The sequence below is a fragment of the Pinus tabuliformis genome, chromosome 6, assembly GCF_031772625.1.
Source record: "Pinus tabuliformis cultivar Carrire ecotype Pingquan chromosome 6, CPIR1, whole genome shotgun sequence".
Taxonomy (NCBI): domain Eukaryota; kingdom Viridiplantae; phylum Streptophyta; class Pinopsida; order Pinales; family Pinaceae; genus Pinus; species Pinus tabuliformis.
The window spans coordinates 918209644-918231324 of NC_142292.1; the positions used below are offsets into that span (position 1 = coordinate 918209644).

Below are 21681 nucleotides of genomic sequence, written 5' to 3' on the forward strand. Positions count from 1 at the left end.
AATATATCCATTTTTTGCATCCAATTTTGTTTTGCCTGTTGCATCAATGTTTGCTTCCACTTTTACATCCATTTTTGCATCTTATTTTGCATATTTTTTGTCTATTGTTACATCCACTTTTGTTGCACCATATCTTGTGCCTACCATTGCAACCACATTTGCTTCCACGTTTGCATCCCCTATTGCATCCACTTTTGTTTCATCCATTTTTGCATATACTTTTGTTTCCGTTGTTGCATCCACATTTGTTTCACCACAATTTGTGCCAAGTTTTACACCTACCATTGGACCCATGTTTGCTTCCACTTTTGCCTTCATGTTTGCATCCAAGTTTGCATTGACAACTGCATCTACTTTTGCATCCACTTTTGTGTCAGGTTTTTCATGTTGTTGTGCATCTACTTATGTTGTATCCACTTTTCATCCAATTTTACTTCTATTGTTGCCCCCATTTCTATGTTCTCTTTTGCATCCCTTTTCCAACACTCATCATATTTTCTGCATTGATGATATTCCTTATGGCATTGACAATTATGAACAATTGATGACAATGTCAATAATATTGACAATGATGAAAATGAAGATGATGGCGATGACATGAATTGTGATTATGATGATAAAGACGATAGTGGTTACAATGACAATGATGATGATGGAAATGATTATGATGATGACGATGCTAATCACGTTGGAGAATCTTCCCAATTTTAGATGTTGTCATTGTCATAATCATAAGCATTATCTTTGGTGTCATGATCATCATTTTCATCTAAGTCATCATCAAAAAAAATAATGGCATGAATGATGATGATGCATGATTACAACAATGTCGATAGAAATTACAGTAATGATGATGATGGGGATGATAAAAATGACAATGATGATGATAATGGTGGTGATGATCATCATCATCGATCATCTGTCAAAAATAGAGTTGTTATTTCTCTTACATATATCAATGTGTCCTAAACAACCCTTTTCTAGCACTGATCACATTTTTTGGGTTGATGATATTTCTTACAATATCTACAATTATGAACAATTGCAAACAATGTCCATAATGATGATGATGATGGCATGAATGGTGATTATGATGATAATGTAATGATGGCAATAACAATGACAAGGATGATGGTGATGATGATGACAATGATTATGATAATGAGAATGACCTTACAATCTTATGGATTCGTGAACAATTACTAGTTTCAATACCATCTTCTGGATACGTATTACTATCATACTTTTTAAATTTTCTGTCTCTCTTGAGGTATCTTACTATAATGGTGTTGTCAACACTAGAAAGATATCTCGTTGTAATGGTGGTTCAAATGTTAGCACTAGCAAAGTTTAGTAGGGAGGATGCTACTACAAGAGGAATTCCTTCTAAGTGACTATGGCATTCAAAATGAGGCTTTATGGGCTGCTTGTTAACACATGTTCTCATGCTCATATAAAATTAATGTGAAAAGTTGCTTTAATTGGTTCCCATGCATAATTGATATTGATAATGGGGTGGTATAAAATTGTAATGGGCATATCCGTTAGTTAGTTATGATGGGTCAACAACATTGAAACCATCCAAGTGACATTTCACCTTGGAATAATCGTCGCTCGTGCGAAAACACGAAGTTTATGTAAATGAAAGCTGTGATTGTAGTGGAATTAAAACCATCGAGAAATATCAAAGAAGATGCTGCCTACCAGTTTTGAAAGACAACCAAGGCATTGAACAACTATTTGCATTAGGATGTAGTGAGGGAATCGAAGGAAATTTGGCAGCCCTAAGTTGCCATTACTATTGCCAATCACACATTCAATAGTAACCATAAAAGGTAGCCACATATAAACAGAACCTCGAGGTGTTGACAGTCAGAATCTATTGTAATAGCTTTGACGTATATATAGTTTTGTGTTTAGATGAGAATGAAGTGGGCTTCATCCAGGGTTCGGCTCAATCCTCGTCCATTCCATGCAGTGGTGTTTAATTTGCCAAGCAAGAGAATATTACGTGAGTGTTCAGAGTTAAATCAACAGAAATCAAGTACGTGTGATTGTCAAATTATTGCTCCTCCCTTATGATTGAGCGCTTGATGCGATGGTCATTATCCTTGGGTGATACTTTTATTCCCCATTTTCTATTGAAAATGTAGCTTTTTTCTGTTCGATTATGATAGGATTGGATGAACACCGGTTTGGGTGGATGTAGACCCATGTTTTTTTGTGGTGATCTTCAAATGTCTTGAGGATAAGAAAAAAATCCTTGACCAAGGTCCATGGTTTTGGGGATGAGTTGGTCTTCTAGTGAAGCCATGGTTTCCCAACTTCAATCCTCTCACTATGTTGCCGATGACTACTCTAGTATGGGTAAGATTCCCAGTTTTCCCATTCACTTTACCCATCTAGATCTCTTAGAAAAAGTGGGCAATTTTATTGGAAGATTCGTCAAAGTAGACAGGGAAAGACTTTTGAAAGGCATTTTCACCTATGTTTGCATATGTGTTTAGGTAGATCCCAATGAAGTTTTGCGAGATAAAATTGAGCTCAAGTGGATGGGAATTGTGTATTCCCAACCCCTGGACTATGAAAATACAACTTTTCGATATAGGAATTACCAACAAGATAGACACCTTCAAACTGTCTGTCCCTTTCCAATAGGGGCTTCCTCCTTACAGTCATCTAAGAACTCTAGCTGCAGTTGGAGGGATCTTAAGGAAAGAGAGGGATGGGAATTGTGTATTCCCAACCCCTGGACTATGAAAATACAACTTTTCGATATAGGAATTACCAACAAGATAGACACCTTCAAACTGTCTGTCCCTTTCCAATAGGGGCTTCCTCCTTACAGTCATCTAAGAACTCTAGCTGCAGTTGGAGGGATCTTAAGGAAAGAGAGGGATCCAAAATGTAACACCCCTCCCTTGTGTGTCAAACTTTGCAAACCTAAGCTGAGAAAAGCTAGGTATGATGTGTAATATAAAAAGTAAATACATTATTAATAAATTAATCACTTGGAAAAGTGAGACACCAAGAGATGAGATTCTTGCCAAATCACATTGGTGAATGGGAAAGGATAATTCTTTCATGGTAAAGCTTCTCGATTTAATTCTAGATAAGTTGGATGGATTGGAGATAAATATCCATTGAGAAAAACATAAAAGTTGTGCGGGAGAGAAAGGCAATCTTCTATGAGGAAAATCCTCATGGGAGAGAAAGGTGAGCTTTTATGAGATAAGCCTATGCAAATGGATAAAAAGATCCATAAAAGCGAGACACCGCTAATGGAAACCATATCATGAAAGAAGGTATTAAATACCCATTGCATAGATCAATTGGAGGCGGTTGATCCATGGCAAGAACCTCGACTCGGTGGTGAACTGAAGAGTCATTTCTAGGTTGGGTAGCGGTGCTCTGTTTTCCAAGTGTCGTTCTCTCTTTTGATCTAGTTTGACTCACTTGCGTGGATTGTTCTGTATGTTGGTTTCTTACCCTCTATGTTATAAATTCCTTAGCATATGAGAGAATTTGCTTGAGTTTTAAATGCACTGCATGTGGCATTAATGAGATGATTTTATGGATGCACATAAATGAAATTCTAATTACAGTCACAGTATGTGGATCTTATGTAGAATTGGTGTTAACCTGTCTTTTGTTAAGATAGTGAATAGTCGTGCTTGAGCCACTATGCAAATTTGTTAACTGTGGTTAAGGCTCGACTGTATAAACTATGGTACAAGTTATTTGTGCTATGAATCCAATGCTGCGCTTCTGATTAATTGTGCATAATCCCTAAGATACACATGTTAACGTGTCATGCAACTGTGGCAGACGGATTATTGATTATGTATGATAAATGATTTTGTTTTGAAACGATAGAGCCTATGGTTCGGGTTATCTAATATATGCATTATGCATTATAGGATGAATTGCATCCATTGAGGCGTTCTAATTATTTATTCGTATTGCATAAGATATATGTCGGTGGTACTTTCGGCCATGACAATAGGAATATGAACATGCTATATGGCAAAACTAGTTATTGTAAATGGATGACCTGATCTCCATAAATGTTGGATTGAATCCTCAAAGGAGGGATACTCGAATGCGGGATATTGAATAATATTGATTGATTCCTCCTCTGTGATGTGATGTAGGCATGGGTAGAAGTGCTTGTGTTAGCTTTGTTATGAGGTAGTTGTATATGAACGCGTGTGACAACCATTACATCTAAATTTATTACAAGCTAAAATTAGTAAAGGAAACCAATATGTTGCCTTTAATACTGTGGCTAGGAGGTGTCTACTGAAAGAGGACCCAAAGTTGATCATAATTCATGGAACAAGGTACCAATCAACCTTAAGCACAATGCAAGAATAGGATGAAAACCTTAAGCATGACCACCAACTCATCGAATGGCCTTGAGGCTGCAATATGCAAGAAGAGGATGAAAAACATTGACTTTGAAAGCTTTTACAACCAGAGAACCTTAAAACCCCAACTCCCTCCTTAGGACAAGTGTATTTGAGTTTACCAAGAGTTGGCTTCCAACACACCCAACGCTCAATGCCAAACATGACATGGTACACTAAAACACAAAGACCGTAAAACCTTTCAACATATCGACAAAGTACACATTCTTCCTTGAAATACACATTCTAAGGAAACCCACAAATGACTTCTCCTCATTTTGAGGATGGTACCTAAGTTAAATTGGATTGCATAGGGATTTCTTAACACAGGGTTCAAAATTATTACAACAATATACTCATTAATCACTAAATATGTCATTTGTAGGAATTGCAGTTAGGTGGGGAGGATAACACTCCTATCCATTTTTAAAGCTACACCCAATTAATAAGTTCTCCATGTGCCACAATAAATGCAATTTTTATGACTATAGTGACACATCCCTCGAGATTTCCTTCCACACCAACACTTTTATCCATGAACTAAAGAGTGACTATTTCATTATTATATTATACATACATGTTAATATAAGCATTAAAATTTGTATTCCTTTGTAAAAAATGCTAGTCCAAGAGATACATTTGATCACCTTGTCTTGTATCCAATATCCAATGTTGACCCCTATATCCTTAGATCTAGAGTGAAGGTTTCATTTCTAATGTTGTGTTTGAGCTTAAATTCTAATTAAATATTTGGGTTAGCCAAGGTCATTACTTAACTTAATGGCTTTGCAATATACAATGTATCATATTTTTTTTAAGTTCAATTGGTGAGATATGTCTGGGGGATTGAACTTTCGATCACTTGGATACACAAGGGCTTGCCAACATGCTTTTTTCCAATTGTGCTACTACCCTCAGAAAATATACAATGTATCATATTAACATCCACTTAAACCAAATTGACTTTTGGGACACATGTCTCTTTGATGATGAAGGGAATCCAATTATGTGATGTCAAACACATTCCCTCACAAACACTCACAAAGACCCTACACTTTTTAGGGTTCGAACCTAGGTTGTCTGTTATGAAACCAACTCACAAAAAGATAGAAAAGATAGATCAACAACTTAGAAATCAGCCTCTTCGAGGGGGCAACCTCCTTTACATTACACAAAAGAAAAATTATTGGATGATACAAATGACAAAGCCTCATTTCTATATATAGGAGTCTAAGGGGTCACAATATAATCAAAGTCAACATAACAATAATAATATAAGGGCACAAAAATAACAATAGTGGGCTTCTATGGGGCACAATAATAACAATATGGGGACAATAAGGGCACAACAATAACAGTAAGGGCCACAATGACACTAGTAATGGGGGAATCACTAGTGTTATAGGGACCTAACATTGTCTATATGGAAACACTGTATAATTTTGAATTTATTTATTGTAGATTTGTACATAGATGGATATTCCTTTCTTTGCATTTATCTTTTAGACTTCTTGCTTTCACCAATTGATTTAGAGCTTATGGAGTCTCAAGTAGCACCAATCCCCTTGCTTCTATTGGATTGAATAACATGATTTCTCTTTTGAAATCCATAATATCTCATTCACATGCTTCCTATTTCTCCCATAAGACTTTAGCACAGACTCCATGATCATGTTTGTGTCCCTCTTAATAACGCACTCCTTGGAAGGGGCCATAAAATCTTTTATTAGGACTAAACTTGGATGTCTCTTCTTTCTTGCCCTTTGATTCTTCATTCAATCATACCACCCATCAACTTGTTATTTTTCCATTTTTCTTATAATGACCTTTGTTGTTGGGAAGGTGCCTTTCAAGTATTTTGTCTTTGCATATAGATACACATAAAGTATCATTATTTTAATCTAATGGACGTGGTTGTTAAAATCACCAATATTTAATTAAATATGCATTGTTATACCTTTGCTCAAGTCAACTTCAATTCAAATTCTAACACATGTGTGTATACCCTTCCTTGCTTAGTTTGTATATTGTTGTAAGTCCCCAATATATTTATGTTGGCTTTTGAAAGATCATCTCATCCCAAAATAAGTAGGGGGGATTCAATATTCAAATCCAGAGTGGGGTTGAAGAAATGGATATTGAAGATGGATTCAATTATAGAAACTATCTTTTGAAAAAAGGTTAGTTTTGCCCCAAAAAGAAAGTCCCTCCTTTGAGACCTTGCCACAACTTCCATAGTTGTGAAATTTTACAATAATAGAACCTCTAGAGTAGAGGTTTACCATATACTTAGAACTTAGGTTGGAATTGATTTGATTCTTGAACTCTTTAGATGATGACTAGAGATCATTAAATACATAGTTTGAAGCGTTTGCTTGTAGTTATTAATGAACTTGTTAACCATCCATAGATGAATACTTCCCTTGCACATGTGCTTGATTTTGTCAATAATGAAAGAATCCTACTATGTTTTTGGTATATTCGACAAGACTACATCTTTAAAATAAAGAAGATTCAATTCTTAATGCTTTGCAATCCTGTAAGAGGGAGGGACAATCGAAGTCACGCAGGAGGAGGTATTCCCTTTGTTTAGCGAAACTCTACAGAGATAAAGCACTAAATGCAAGATTAACCCCTTGTTTATGTGATAATTAGGGAATATATATCTATTCTCTCAAAGATTAGTCTTATATATTCAAAAAGAATTTCTCATTTATTCTAAATAACACTTAACACTGTTTATAGAATAATTTCTCACCATTACAATCACAATAATCATTTTTCAAGGCAAAAACTACATCAAAACTTTTTGAATATGCAAGTAGATAATCTCCACAAATGAAGATGAAAACATATTTTGAGCATGTTTAAAGTGGATTAAACTATAATAATAAAAGACACAACAAAAATCTTGATACAATAATAGCTCAAATAATTATCTTTAACAAAAATCTATTAAAAATTACTATAAAATTATAAAATGAAATTAACATTAATAAATAATCAATTAATTTATATAAAATCCCAATTTAATAATGAATAATTACTTAATTCTTTAAGTTCCACTTCAAAGAAAGCATTGACACATCAGCTAGAGAAGGGTGCATTATTGTTTTTGGAGTAAGAGAAGGGTGCATTATTGTTTCGGAGTTCTATGTCCGTCGCATCAATATTTTATTTGATGTGCCCAATTATTTTTCCAAAGTAAAACTATTATTCAGCTTAAATAATAGAATGTATAATATTTCAAATTCTATAAAATGTATAATATTTCAAATTCTTTCAAAATCCGTTTTACTAAAACACAAATATATGGCCGTCGATGACATGATCGGACGGTAGATATTCTATCCCGCCTTTAAATTCAAATCCTCTTGGTAGTTTGGCGCCATTGCGCGTATCCCTCTCAACGAGCTCAGTAGCTCGCATATGAACAATCATGGTTTGCAATCGCATAAACATTGCCCCAGAATCGATCCACGAGCCACCAGATCTCTCTCTGCACGACTTCCAACAGTTCATCTGCGTTTCTTCGTGGTCAAAACGATTTCTTTGTTTCTTGATACAGTTCATCTGCGTTTCTTTGTTTTCTTTAGCACCGGCTGAAGGGGAGAACTTTTGCCACATTCCGGGGTCATCTCTGTTCATTATAGAAGGAGGTCTTGTAACCTGCTCCAAACTGCCAGTTTCTCTCTTTGAAAGTTTGTATTGAAAACCAGTGCTGGGTCGAAGGTTTACTCATATGAAGGATGCAGAAAATGAGAGTCCTTTAGTGAGTCCATGAAAGAGGCTTGGCGAAGATTTGGGGCAAAATGATACCTGTAGTAGAGCCAACAAAGTTCCAAAATTAGAGCCAACCTCACCAATTAAAATCTGCAAACAACCTGGAATCCTATCTTTAGGACGAGATTGTTTGAAGCACCCCGAAAACTCAAGTATGTTATTACTATGCTACCTTTCTATAGACTGGAATTATTTCTTTTATTGTTGCAATATCCATGATATAGTCCTGGTTCAAGCAATTGAAAGATAGACTTGATTTTTCTTCTAGTTGATTATGAGACTCTGTACTCAAGGTCATAAGAAAAAAAATCCAAAACTTTTTAGCTAGTGAAGTATAAGTTCCTGAAAGTTAAATAGTAACTATCTCTATCCAATTACCCACTGTGTAGGCAGGCATATCATTGATTTTAGCAAGCCTTAGCATTTTCCTGTCTACCTGGATAAGGAAGCAAAATACAAACGAATAACTATCTTATCCCTGGTTGAACAGGACAGGTAAAAACCATTGTTTCCTTAAATTAGTTTCATCTTTTACCCCTATAATAAGTTATTGTGTCAGGTTTCTGAACTCTTCCCTGACACACATGAAAGTCACATGCAGTTTCAACAATGGTATTGATAAATTATAACAAATTCTTGTACAAGAACATTCTTATAGTCGTTGCCTCTCAATGCCAAGCAGATGTTGCAATGAGAATTTTGTCCAACCATCCAAAATAGTAAATACATAGCTCCTCCTTCTTCCTTAGTCTTATAGCTATTGCAATATGATTAACAGAGCAAAGATTTAACCGTGTCCTTAACATTAGCACTGAGATGATATACACTAAATCCTGCCATAGTCACTCTAGCTCTCTATTTTCCTGTAACTTCATACCTCTCAATCCTTTCTTCTCCCTCACAAGCAATTATGTTCACTGTGTCTCAGGCAAGGCATTGTTTTTCAACATTCATACGATTTCTGCTATCCCTTTTAAGTGTAGCATCTAGCGACTCAAACACTGATGAGTAATAGTTTAATGCTTCCATGGACTGGGGGATGAAAGGTGTATTATTAGTGTTAACCTCTTGTTTTATGATCAGAAAGTAGAATGTCATGCTTGGAGGCCTTTTTTAACATATTGTTATTCGGTAACCATAAACTGCTATTCACAAAAACCAGGTATCATAATTTCTTTAATTTCAACTTGTTTCTCTTATTGGGGACAATGAAATGTACTGTCTTGCAATCTCTCTCACATGCAAATGAGCTAGCAGGTTTTCTTGAAATACAATTAAGAAACTGCTGCAAAATTAGCAAATTAACTCCATAAGATTCCCCCACAAGACAATGCTGTTGCTTGCCCCTTGTCATAGTTAGTTGCTTGGAGTCCACAAAATACTCCCACCTCCTTTAAGAATTCAATTCATCTCCAATCATTCGCTGCTTCTGTGGGGAAGGGTGCATTCTTCTTGTTACCTCTCAAATTGTATGTAATGATAAGAGCCCTAATCCACAATGTACAACTTCAGGGAACTGTTAGGATGGTCACCACCTTCACCTCAACAACCTATCCTCTTCACTTTAGGCTGGCTCTCCTTTGGCTCAAGGGGATATACCTAATACTATTAATAAGACAAAGAAATGAGGCACAAGGTGAAGTTGAGAGAAGCCTTAGTAAAATAGAGTTTTGGAGTTTTTAGGGTTTTAGAATAAGTGATGGAAGGAGAATCAAATGGCTTATGAGGTCAAGAAGAAACTCTTCGGAGAAGTGGCTTATTTCCTTCAAGGATTAGGGGTTTGAGACTAGAGTCTAGAACCAAAAGGAAAGAGTGATCCCTCACTCAATGAAGAATAAAAATGAATATCAAGGTCTACAAGAAGGGAACTTTCAATGGAAAACCTTCACCAACAAGATCAAATATGTTTTGATAAATGTACTTAATACTTCTTACTAGGGAACCAAAGGAAAAACATAGCAAGGTGCCAAATAATCACCAAATCAACAAAGGAATAATGCAGAAGAAAAACCCTAAAACATCTCCCTTCCAAGTGGTAACTTACCCCCTAAATGGATTGATCTTGAAGTCTTGTAGAAGACGAGCATTTCATCATTAATCTGTATGCACCAAAATTCAAATAATAACCAAGAAAGAGAAGCTTCAAGAATTGAAAACAATCATCCACAAAAAAAGAATCCCTTACACCATAAATGCTCCAAGAAAGATATGTCAATTAAGTTCCAAGGAGTGAGAGCTACAAAAATCCAACCATGAGTGAAATTGAGGAAGTGCATCTCTTTACACATGAGATTGACCTCCTCATCAACAAACACATCATTGACAATAAAACCAAATAAAATGCTCAAGGGAGCTTATTTTTGTTACACTACTGCTCAAGTGAACTTATTCATTTTCCTACCCTACTGTAGCATGTACAAAATGCAGCTACTAGGTGAAGTCAGTGATCCGATGCAGCCACCTTAACATCTTGGAAGCACAATGCCCCTTCCCTCAGTGCTTAGTCATCATGGAAAACAGGGAGACATCAAACTCTGAATGGTTACAAGTTGGAATCTCTGTCAATGCCTCTCTGGGAATGAATTTGGATGCCTGCAAATGAAGTATGTCATGAAGGGGCTGTAACTTTGGACATGTTCTGCTACATGATATATCTACCCATCCCTGCAAAGGACTGTTATAATTGTTGTCAAACCATAAGGTGTTTTCTTGGCTCTTGAGCATCTCTTCCGAGAAAACAATATCCCCCTTTACTGCATGTTTTTGGATTCTGGTTTTAAGACTATATGAAAAAGTACAAGACTGTTGTATTTTTTAGTCTTGCACAGATTCAGCAGTTTGCATGTCAAGGCCATATTATCAGTTCTGCACTCTTCTGTTCCCTTTGGACACAAATCACTGTTCTTTTGCAAGGCATTCCCGGAACAAATTTCAACAATGTGGTGATCCATATGACCAATTGGTGTGTTCTTCTGCCTTACAAGAGAATCAATTTTATTTTCTAAAGTATGCCAAAGAATGGCACCAATGTCATTCTCAGGGCATCTTCAAGCATGTATTCTTGAGTAGGGCATTGATACATCCTCGAAGGACTGTCCCCAAAAACTATCTGAAAAATGAATACAACATTTACTATAATAGCTACAAGTTGATACTTTCCAGGAATGGTTATTACCTTGCTCAATCTACCACATACATCTTTTTTATTGTCATTTTCTATCATGGTGTATACATTTTTTTCAACAATTTTGAAGTGTGCCCTGCCTTCAATGCAATGTTGGTTCCAGGAAGGAATATAATCACTGTCGAACTACCATGACTGCCATTTAATGATATCAGGCCTGTTTCTTCAAAATCTAGCAAGCTCTCACAAGGCAAAGGCCAGACATTAATAGAACAATGAGGTGCATTTCCATTGTCACCTCAGCAATCCTCCTTCTGCTTTTTAGTGGAATTATACCACACAGGAGGCTTCCCAATTTTCACCTAAATGATATTCTAAGTTATATGGATCAAGGTGATATATCAGATGAATCAAAGCTAAGTAAAGGTACTTTCAATGGACAAGGGCACAATTGTCTATGTGTAGGAGCAGTGTACCATATACAAAGCCCTAGAGAGGTACTTGTGACCTAGGGTTACATCGTGTAGATCAACAAAGGGATGCCTAGGTATACAAATACCAAGAAAAGGTTTGCAAATAAGAAAAGGCAAACCTTCGATTTAAGACCCAAGTTGAAGCCTTAGCCAAAGTTAGGATTTAGCTAGGGCACAAATTGCCTAGGGTAGACTGTTGGGGAAAATTCAAGCATGAAGAGAGCTAGATTTTGAGTGCCAAGGATCAATCAAGTTTAACTCAAGCTACTAAAGCCTCAATGTCTATCCAATAGGAGACCCTTGTTGAATTTGACCCTATGCCCTAGCCCTAGCGGCCTGCTTTAAAGGACTTCAAAAAATAGAAGAGGAGATAAGATGAAAGTTTTTATGATTTTTGATCACCAAAAGGATTCCTAGTGCCTTTTCCTACCTGGGTGATGTAGTCTATAGGGCTAAATTTAAGATAAATTAAATTTATGCTTGGAGTAAGAGGGAAAACCCTAGTTTTCACTTGATAAACCCTAGCTATCTTTTTAATGGGGGGGAAATTAAATAGATGAAAGCTCTCTAGGAGGTCCTTTATGGTATTCAAGGTTTAGCATGCAATAATCAAGCAAGATTTCCATATAAGATATGCATGTAGAGATGGAATAAGAAAAACCCTAGCATAATTTTATCACATGAAAAACAATAAAAATCTGCAATTACACTTAAATTCTTCCAAGAAATAGCCTTCTTTCAATCCCAAAAAGACACCTCCAAGACACAAATCATTCGCCAATAGCAATGGGTCCAAAAAGATCACATCTCCACAAGTAGCGAGTTGCATCTAGGCTAAGTAGAGCTTTATAAAAGAGGTTGAAATCCACAAGTGATGATGATAAACAAGGGAGTGATCCTCTATTTATATGAGGTCAATCACTTCCATTAGTTTTCCTAAAAGCCTTATAAGAAACTTAATTCTGAGTGGGCTTGAAGTAAATGGGCTACCAAGCCAACTCAATAGTTCAATACAAAAAAATAAGCCACTAATGCTCGCATGCATGGGTTGAAACTCTTCCCAAGCATGATGTTATGCCCTTTTAGGGGTAATAAAGCTCCAAAAATACAAAACAAGGGCTAGATGCATCTCCAACCATCATAATCAATCATGAATTGAGGTTGAGTCATCAAATCAAGCCTTAAAACATCTCCCTTTATTTTCCTCCCTTCCTATGGATTATAATTGATAATCTAATATTTTTTAACTTCATTTGATTCTCTGAAGTTGATTCCCTTCCTCCATTTTCATTAAAATCATCATGTTATAAGGCAAAAGGGCATACCTTTATATGAAATTTTGCCAGCAAAGAGTCCAAAATTAAATTTTGGACAATTAAATTTTCATGCAACTAAGCAACATTGCTTTTTAACAATACTCTTGGTTCAACATTTTTTGACAATGGTCTTGGTTCAGTACTTTCTTACGAGCAGAGCCCTCTCCATTCCTTCAAGCAAGAGTGGTCTCCTTGGAAAAACAATAAATCTGACCATTTCAATTTTTTCATAATGTAATACCTTGTACCGGATATCTTTGGTTTATGCCTTCTAAAATCTTGGATACCTCATCAATTTTTCCCTTAGAGAAACACTGTTTTACAGAGTCAAAAAGTTAGTTTCACAACCTCTTCTAATTATTTTGCCTTCTAATTGTAATGATTTTTCCACTTCACTGGTCTGAAATAGAGCAGATATTACTTCTGTGTATACTTTAACATGTACAGAGGATTTACAATCTATCACTTCTTCAAGAACTTTTTATGCCTCAATTTTTTTTCCTACCTTCCCAAGATGATGCATGCCATAGATAAAACTTGCATGACTTGGAACAACACGTTCCCTAAGCATTTTGTTCAGTATCTGGGCAGCGGCTTGAACTTTCTTTGATTTGCAGCAAGCTTTGATGAGTGAATAGTACAGAGCATCCTCCTACAACATGGCATAGAGCAAAATATGCTTAACAGAAGTAGTCATTCACATCAATAGCAGGAAAACCATCCTGATGTGTTTCCAACAAAACATTATCTTGTGATACCCTACACACCACCATATTGGGTAAAAATGTAAAACTAGCATGTGTACCCCCAATGCCAACATTTTTTTCAAGAAGTTCCAAACCATAGCAGACAAGACTCTAGATACTAAAATGACAAGAAAAGTTTACAAAACTTTGAGAATTGTCAAGCCTGTTTCAGACTCTCAGATATCTAGTGGGCTATGCCTGTCCATGAATGCACGTGAGAGACCAATAATATACAAGAAGGCAATGAAACAATCACAAAAGCACCTACACTCAAAATTCCATTCTGGAAAGAAGGAAAAGACTCACTAAGGATACCAAGGGGTGCAAAATTCTAGATGTGAGGAATAGCAGTTACTGAGGAATACGGTTCATCTATTCTTACTGTTACAGATAATGCATTTACCATATCGACTCAAGGTCTATTTCCTAGTGTCATGGAACACTGTGTTTTGATGATGGCTTTTGGTCTTGTTCCCATGGAACTGTAGTTGCATCTGGCTTAATCAATATGAAAGGGCTGCCCTGTGCACGATTAGGAAGAAGTTTCCTTTCTTTCTCCTCTGGGTTATGTTTCAAAATTATAACCATCAGCTATCGGCATGTTGAAGGGATCACACACCTTTCAAGCAGAGCCCATTTTTCTGCAGGATTGTCCATAGGCATTGTTGCAGGTAACACCCCTTCATACAGAAGCCAGTTTTCCATAGAAGAATGGTGGCTGTTCAGTGACTCAGGGCCTCTCTGTGCAGTGACAAGTAGTATCAACATTATAACATATCCTTTAGAATTCAAGTATATCTTCTCACTGGAAAGCAAAACAACCTCACTTCAGAAACAACAAACAGTGTAGATTAGGGTGAAATTTGTGATCTATGATGTTCCTGATATATGTCATTCCCTTTCTAATCTTGATGAAATTTTACAGGGCTGTATGAGCAGAAAGAATTCTCTCAGTGCTTAATCATTTTGAATTTTTATGGCTTCTCATGTTGGTCCCCATGTGAGTATCAGTTAATACTGCTGTCAAATTGTATAAAACAGATAGACAGGAGGACTGAACACAGAAGGTCTACATAAACCAGTTTTGCAGTGCTTCCTTTTGCTATTCATAAACAACTTGCACTGTGGGAATGTACTACCTGCAAGGTTGCGTTGTTTGTTTCATGAAAGGCTGGCCGCTAAATGGCATTGGGAGCCCAGTTGTTTACTTTCCAAGTTAGTCATTCCTATCAGATTTACTTTGGCTAAATATCGTAAGTTAACACCCCATCTTTTGTGTCATATGAAGTTGAAGTTGAATCTTTAGAGTAACAATATTCTCCAAGCTTGTTTCTTTTGTTCAGCAAAATAGATTTCTAAGTTTATTGTTCTTTGTGTCACTGGCCCATAGTAAGGTTGCTTATTTAAATAATTTATTCAAATTATCATTTCTGTATGCCAACATTTTTTTCAAGAAGTTCCAAACCATAGCAGACAAGACTCTAGATACTAAAATGACAAGAAAAGTTTACAAAACTTTGAGAATTGTCAAGCCTGTTTCAGACTCTCAGATATCTAGTGGGCTATGCCTGTCCATGAATGCACGTGAGAGACCAATAATATACAAGAAGGCAATGAAACAATCACAAAAGCACCTACACTCAAAATTCCATTCTGGAAAGAAGGAAAAGACTCACTAAGGATACCAAGGGGTGCAAAATTCTAGATGTGAGGAATAGCAGTTACTGAGGAATACGGTTCATCTATTCTTGCTGTTACAGATAATGCATTTACCAGATTGACTCAAGGTCTATTTCCTAGTGTCATGGAACACTGTGTTTTGATGATGGCTTTTGGTCTTGTTCCCATGGAACTGTAGTTGCATCTGGCTTAATCAATATGAAAGGGCTGCCCTGTGCGCGATTAGGAAGAAGTTTCCTTTCTTTCTCCTCTGGGTTATGTTTCAAAATTATAACCATCAGCTATCGGCATGTTGAAGGGATCACACACCTTTCAAGCAGAGCCCATTTTTCTGCAGGATTGTCCATAAGCATTGTTGCAGGTAACACCCCTTCATACAGAAGCCAGTTTTCCACAGAAGAATGGTGGTTGTTCAGTGACTCAGGGCCTCTCTGTGCAGTCACAAGTAGTATCAGCATTATAACATATCCTTTCAGAATTCAAGTATATCTTCTCACTGGAAAGCAAAACAACCTCACTTCAGAAACAACAAACAGTGTAGATTAGGGTGAAATTTGTGATCTATGATCTTCCTGATATATGTCATTCCCTTTCTAATCTTGATGACATTTTACAGGTCTGTATGAGCAGAAAGAATTCTCTCAGTGCTTAATCATTTTGAATTTTTATGGCTTCTCATGTTGGTCCCCATGTGAGTATCAGTTAATACTGCTGTCAAATTGTATAAAACAGATAGACAGGAGGACTGAACACAGAAGGTCTACATAAACCAGTTTTGCAGTGCTTCCTTTTGCTATTCATAAACAACTTGCACTGTGGGAATGTACTACCTGCAAGGTTGCATTGTTTGTTTCATGAAAGGCTAGCCGCTAAATGGCATTGGGAGCCCAGTCGTTTACTTTCCAAGTTAGTCATTCCTATCAGATTTACTTTGGCTAAATATCGTAAGTTAACACCCCATCTTTTGTGTCATATGAAGTTGAAGTTGAATCTTTAGAGTAACAATATTCTCCAAGCTTGTTTCTTTTGTTCAGCAAAATAGATTTCTAAGTTTATTGTTCTTTGTGTCACTGGCCCATAGTAAGGTTGCTTATTTAAATAATTTATTCAAATTATCATTTCTGTTATTAAACAAAAAATATTGTATAGCCCAGAATTGGGCCCACTGGAGTTCATTCCCCTATTAGGTCAACATAAAACCTTTGTTGCATAGATCAATGGGCCATGCAACATTGGGCATATCATTTTTTAAATTTCAATAAAAAAAAATTATTTGAAAATTAAATTTTTAATATAGTTTTTTTATGAAGAACCCAAAGAACCCGAAGAACCCAAAGAACCCAACCCGAAGAACCCGAAGAACCCAAGAACCCAAGCACACGAAGAACCCGAAGAACCCGAAGAACCGAAGAACCCGAAGAACCCAAGAACCCAAGAACCCGTTAAAGGAAAAGAACCCAAATTTTTTTTTTGAAGAACCTGGTTCTTCATGGAAGAACCTGGTTCTTCTGGGTTCGTCTGGGAAGAACCCGTACCCGAATCCGGTACTTGGGTGCGGGAACCCGGGACGGGTTCGAGAACCCTACCCCCGGGTGCGGGTACCCATGCAACACAGATTTTCATGGATATAACTTAATATAACTTTCTTATGTAGAAAACATGGCTTATCTTAGGCTTAACCATGCATATAAAATACCACCTATCATCTTCATTGAAAAAAGAATGGTGTCTTTGTTCATAAATATCAGTGATCAATCATAGGAATGGCTATTATTCTCTATCAAACAAAATCAAGGACTAAGTAATGAAGATCTTGGTCGACAACAAAACTTATGATTATTAACTTCACATTAAAATTCACTTAATCTCTGCCACCTTCAAGGAAATCTTTGTTATCCATCACCATATTGATGTTGTGACTTGGTCCTTGAAAAACATTCAGCATGTTTGATTCATGGAAACCTTCAAGTTAGACAGTATATGTCATGCTAACTTGCAAGAGATTGGTTTGAGGTACATTGAGGCTTGCAGGGCCTTCCCTGCAGTTTGCCCTCATGAAAGCATAGAAGTAGATTATAACTAGTTTCTTAGGAAACCATGAATCCTTTCTAGCCTTGACATCTCCGTGACCAACAAGATATACAACTCTTGATAATTCAGAACACTTCCATAGTTCCAAATGTACATCACAAGAAGGAAGCAAGTGGCAAAAACCATTTATCCAACCATTTTCCCCCACTTTCATCAAAACTGCAGAAAAATAAATTAGCTCAGTTGATCCAAATAGAACAGGAAATCCAATCACAAGGAATATATTTTTTGCCCATATAAGAACCATGACAAGAGTCACTAGGCTTGTAGTCACCATAATCATCTCTACCTTTGCAATGCCATATGCATTTGATATCTCGACCGTGCTCTTAAAACAATCACATACCAAGACACACATTATCATTAGAACCCAGTTGATGACAAGAATGTAGATCTGACCCATGAACCGTCGAGATGTGTGAATTATTTTCAATCTGGGAAAGCATCCTAGGGCCATGGACATTTTAATAGATGAAATTGTTGTTGAGATCATTGCCTGGCTTGCAATCATGGCAACAACACTAGCTATCACGAAGACTGGCCAGATAAAACCATCTGGAATTGAAGCAGAGAATACGTTCTCCACCACAGAGGGATGCTTCATAAGATATGCAACTTGATCCATGTAAGCCAATAGTAGGCATGGGAATACTACACATGTGAAGCCTATCTGGATGGATCTTATTGAGAAGTGACCCAAATCAGCAAACATAGCTTCAGCTCCTATTATGCATAACATGCAACCTCCTAGGGACATCCATGCTTTGATAATGTTCCTCTTGAACAAGTAATAGATATAAACAGGATTGAATGCCCTTAAAATTGTCATGTCATGTTAAATAATATTGTAAAGTAAAAAAGAACCAATAGAGAAAAACCATATCATGAGTGCCAGAGAAAATGTCATGCCTACTTTGCTTGTACCAAACTGTTTTATGCTGAACAAGATCACCAGGAATATGATTGAGACAATGACCACTGTGTCTTCCGTAAAGCTAGATATTTCATCTTGCATGCCACTAACAACAGACATGACTGATATTGCAGGTGTAAGTATGCCATCCCCAATTACCATGGAAGTACCCATGAGAAACAAGAGTAGCAGTAGGGTCTTCAATTTTGTACTTCTCTAAAGGCTTTCTTTGATTCTTAATCATCTTTCCAGTTTTGGGGTGGGCAACTTGAGCTTGAAACTGGAATTTTTTTCATCTGATGGTTGTTGGTCGGGGAGCAGATTGACCTTCGCATATGTGCAAATCAAAGAGTACAAGGAAAATGTCCCCCCTTCACCATTGTCATTGGCTTTGAGCATAATGAACACCTATTTAGCCAAAGGGATGAGGGCTATTGTGTACATCACTAAAGCTAATGCACCCAAAACATCTTCCTCTCCTTTGGTACGAGCTTGGATGAATACACTAGTGAAAACATACAAGGAGTTGGTACCCATATCTCCATAGACCACTCCAAGTGTTTGGAATGCCAAGTCGAGCGTCCGTCCTAATGAAAGGTCCTTATCATGGCCCTTATGAACACCGGGCACGTCCATGGCCTCCACATCAAAGGAATCCACTCACTTGGTCTTCAGAACGAGCCCACGCCTCATTTTGTGTCATGTCTGATCATCGTCAACAAACCACCTTGGGGATTACCCTTCCATTTCACTGCCATCAACCGACCTGGACTCTGATGACAACAAAGACATTGAGCCCTCACTGATCCCATCCCTGTCTTTCTCATCCTAGACATTGATATGATAATGGGGTTGACAATGACAAGAATGATACACAAAAGAGAAATCAATAAAAACTTAGGAGAATCCCCACAACTGTTTATAAAAAAAGCACAAGTTTATCATCCAAAGAAGCAATTTCTGCATTCAAAGACCACAATCCTCAATCTCATAATTTTATCATCCATAGAAACAACTCCTGCATTCAAATCCCATAATCCAGAAAAAGAAAGAGCTCAATCTCTTCGACCCACATCGTAACATCGCATCCCACATCCAGATTTCCATTGAAATCTTGAAAATCCTCATACCCAAATGATTTTTTGCAGTGACTTCTATGAATACATTACCATCCTTCGATCAGAGCGTTTTTGTTAAAGAAGAAACATATTATATATCTTCAAGGAGAAACATATAATGGTAATGCAAAGTTCTAAAAGGTATGTGATCCTTAGGCTTATTGGAGAGTATATAAAAAATTTCACACCTTTTTATGAGATATGGGAGGAAAACATGTTAAAGATTTTTAATAAATATAAAATTTCCAAAATGATGCTAGTTACGTGTGATTCTTTTTTCATTGTTTGTGATTATGAAAAATGAAACTCAATGTTTTTTCATTAGTGCACACATATTTCATTATATAATTGCATATAGAAAAATCATTCCAGAGCCGATAACAATAAAAGTGAAGAATTTATGGTCCAACGTTATATTTAAGGGAGATGTTTAAGGATGACGTTTGAATTTTGTTTTTCATTTTAAGACATTTGGAGCAAATATTAGGAAGGACTTTGAGAGAGGATTGTCCTCGATTTTCGAAAATGGAGTTGTTCCTTTCCAGCCATATGCCCCAAGTGACCATCAAAGGGAGAGCTCATAAGTTTTTTGGATGTTTTCTTTATAGCCATTTTTTTACACACATCCATAGAGTCCCCATGCCATTGATGTGAATTACTTGTTCGGTTTTTTTTAACCAAAATTTTTAACCAAACAAGAAAAATTAAAAAAATGCCTCAAGATCAAAGACTGAAACAAAGACCTATTGACATACCTTTTAAAGTATGGAAAGAACTTGTAAAATCATATGAGAAGTTGGATGCACAAAGAAAAGCCGGCAATGAGATTATTCAGGTATTGAATTTTTCATTAAACATTATTTAGAATGTATTAATACTTATAAGTATCTTAGACATGTATTTGTGTGAAAATAAATTGAATTGGTTTATGTTTAAGGACAAGGCATCCAAGGCGAGGTTAACCAAGACAAAAGTCACTCATCGTAGTGGCCAGAAAGGTTTAAAAGCACTGATAACAACCTTTGTAAGTATATTAAACATGTGATATTTTTTTAATAAATTTTGTACTAGAAGAAAGTCATTGTTATCTAATTTCTCCCTATTTACTGATTGATAGGAACTAAAATATGGAAGACCTCCAAATCATTTGGAAAAGGAGGTGCTGCAGCAAAAGAGATGGGTTGAATTTGTTGTTTGGATGAACTCTATGGTATGTAATCTTAGTTGGATTTCCAATATACTTTTAAACCATATTTTCATTTTATTTTTTAGTACTATTAGCTATTATATCTTACCTCATTTTATGGTTAACATTGTATAACAAAAACATGCGTTGTGTTATGTAAATAATACTAACATGTAACATTGATTTTTTTTGTCAGAATGCTATAGGTAATGATTGCCAAGACGATGATCCAAATTATGTTCAACATATATCAGGAGATGATGAGGATGAGGATGAGGATGATGGTGGTGAAGGAGGAGATGATGATGATAGTTGCGGTGTTGGTGATGATGTGGATCAGAGTAATGAGGATGGTCAAGATGATCATGAGGATGATCTTGGTGGTGGTAGCTAGGCATGCACATGCATTGTTTTTTATGAAGAAATTATTGTGTAGAATGACATTGTTATGTTTAGATGGGTGTTGTGAATTTACCCTATATCAATGAGACATTTTGATTTGTAATCATACGATGAGTTTGATTTATGTATGTTGTTAATTTATCGTAGAATAACGATATTCATGAAATATTTTGATTTGTTAATCATATTTGAATTTTACTTGTTTTGATTAAAAATAATACTGATTTTATTAGTATTATGTTGCTATTTTATACATGTTTTGAAAATTGTTAATGACACATTGTTATTTTTTTGGATGGATGTTGTCAATTTCTCTTAAATTTCTTTACAAATGATTTTGAATTGTGATATCTGCTTTAATGATATTTAGAAACTATCATATATTTCACTATGAATCTATAAAGGGGGTCATATATGTAAAGAAAAATATACTCTATATA

At 36.2% G+C, this 21681-nt stretch overlaps 1 protein-coding gene across 2 annotated transcripts; it reads left to right on the forward strand.

Moving 5' to 3' along the window:
* Nucleotides 1–8236: 8236 nt before the first annotated feature.
* LOC149261937 (uncharacterized) lies at nucleotides 8237–21371 on the forward strand. Of its 2 annotated transcripts, XR_016248733.1 has the most exons (4): nucleotides 8237–8344; nucleotides 20591–20677; nucleotides 20771–20863; nucleotides 21036–21371. XR_016248733.1 is itself a non-coding variant. In XM_089382727.1 (3 exons), exons 1-3 carry the CDS (start codon nucleotides 20549–20551, stop codon nucleotides 21231–21233), a joined length of 420 nt encoding a protein of 139 aa, XP_089238853.1. In that variant the 5' UTR covers nucleotides 20275–20548; the 3' UTR covers nucleotides 21234–21371. The 2 variants fall into 2 exon arrangements, 1 of the variants encoding a protein (XP_089238853.1); XM_089382727.1 differs by lacking the exon at nucleotides 8237–8344 and having other exon boundaries at nucleotides 20275–20677.
* The last annotated feature ends 310 nt before the right edge of the window (nucleotides 21372–21681 follow it).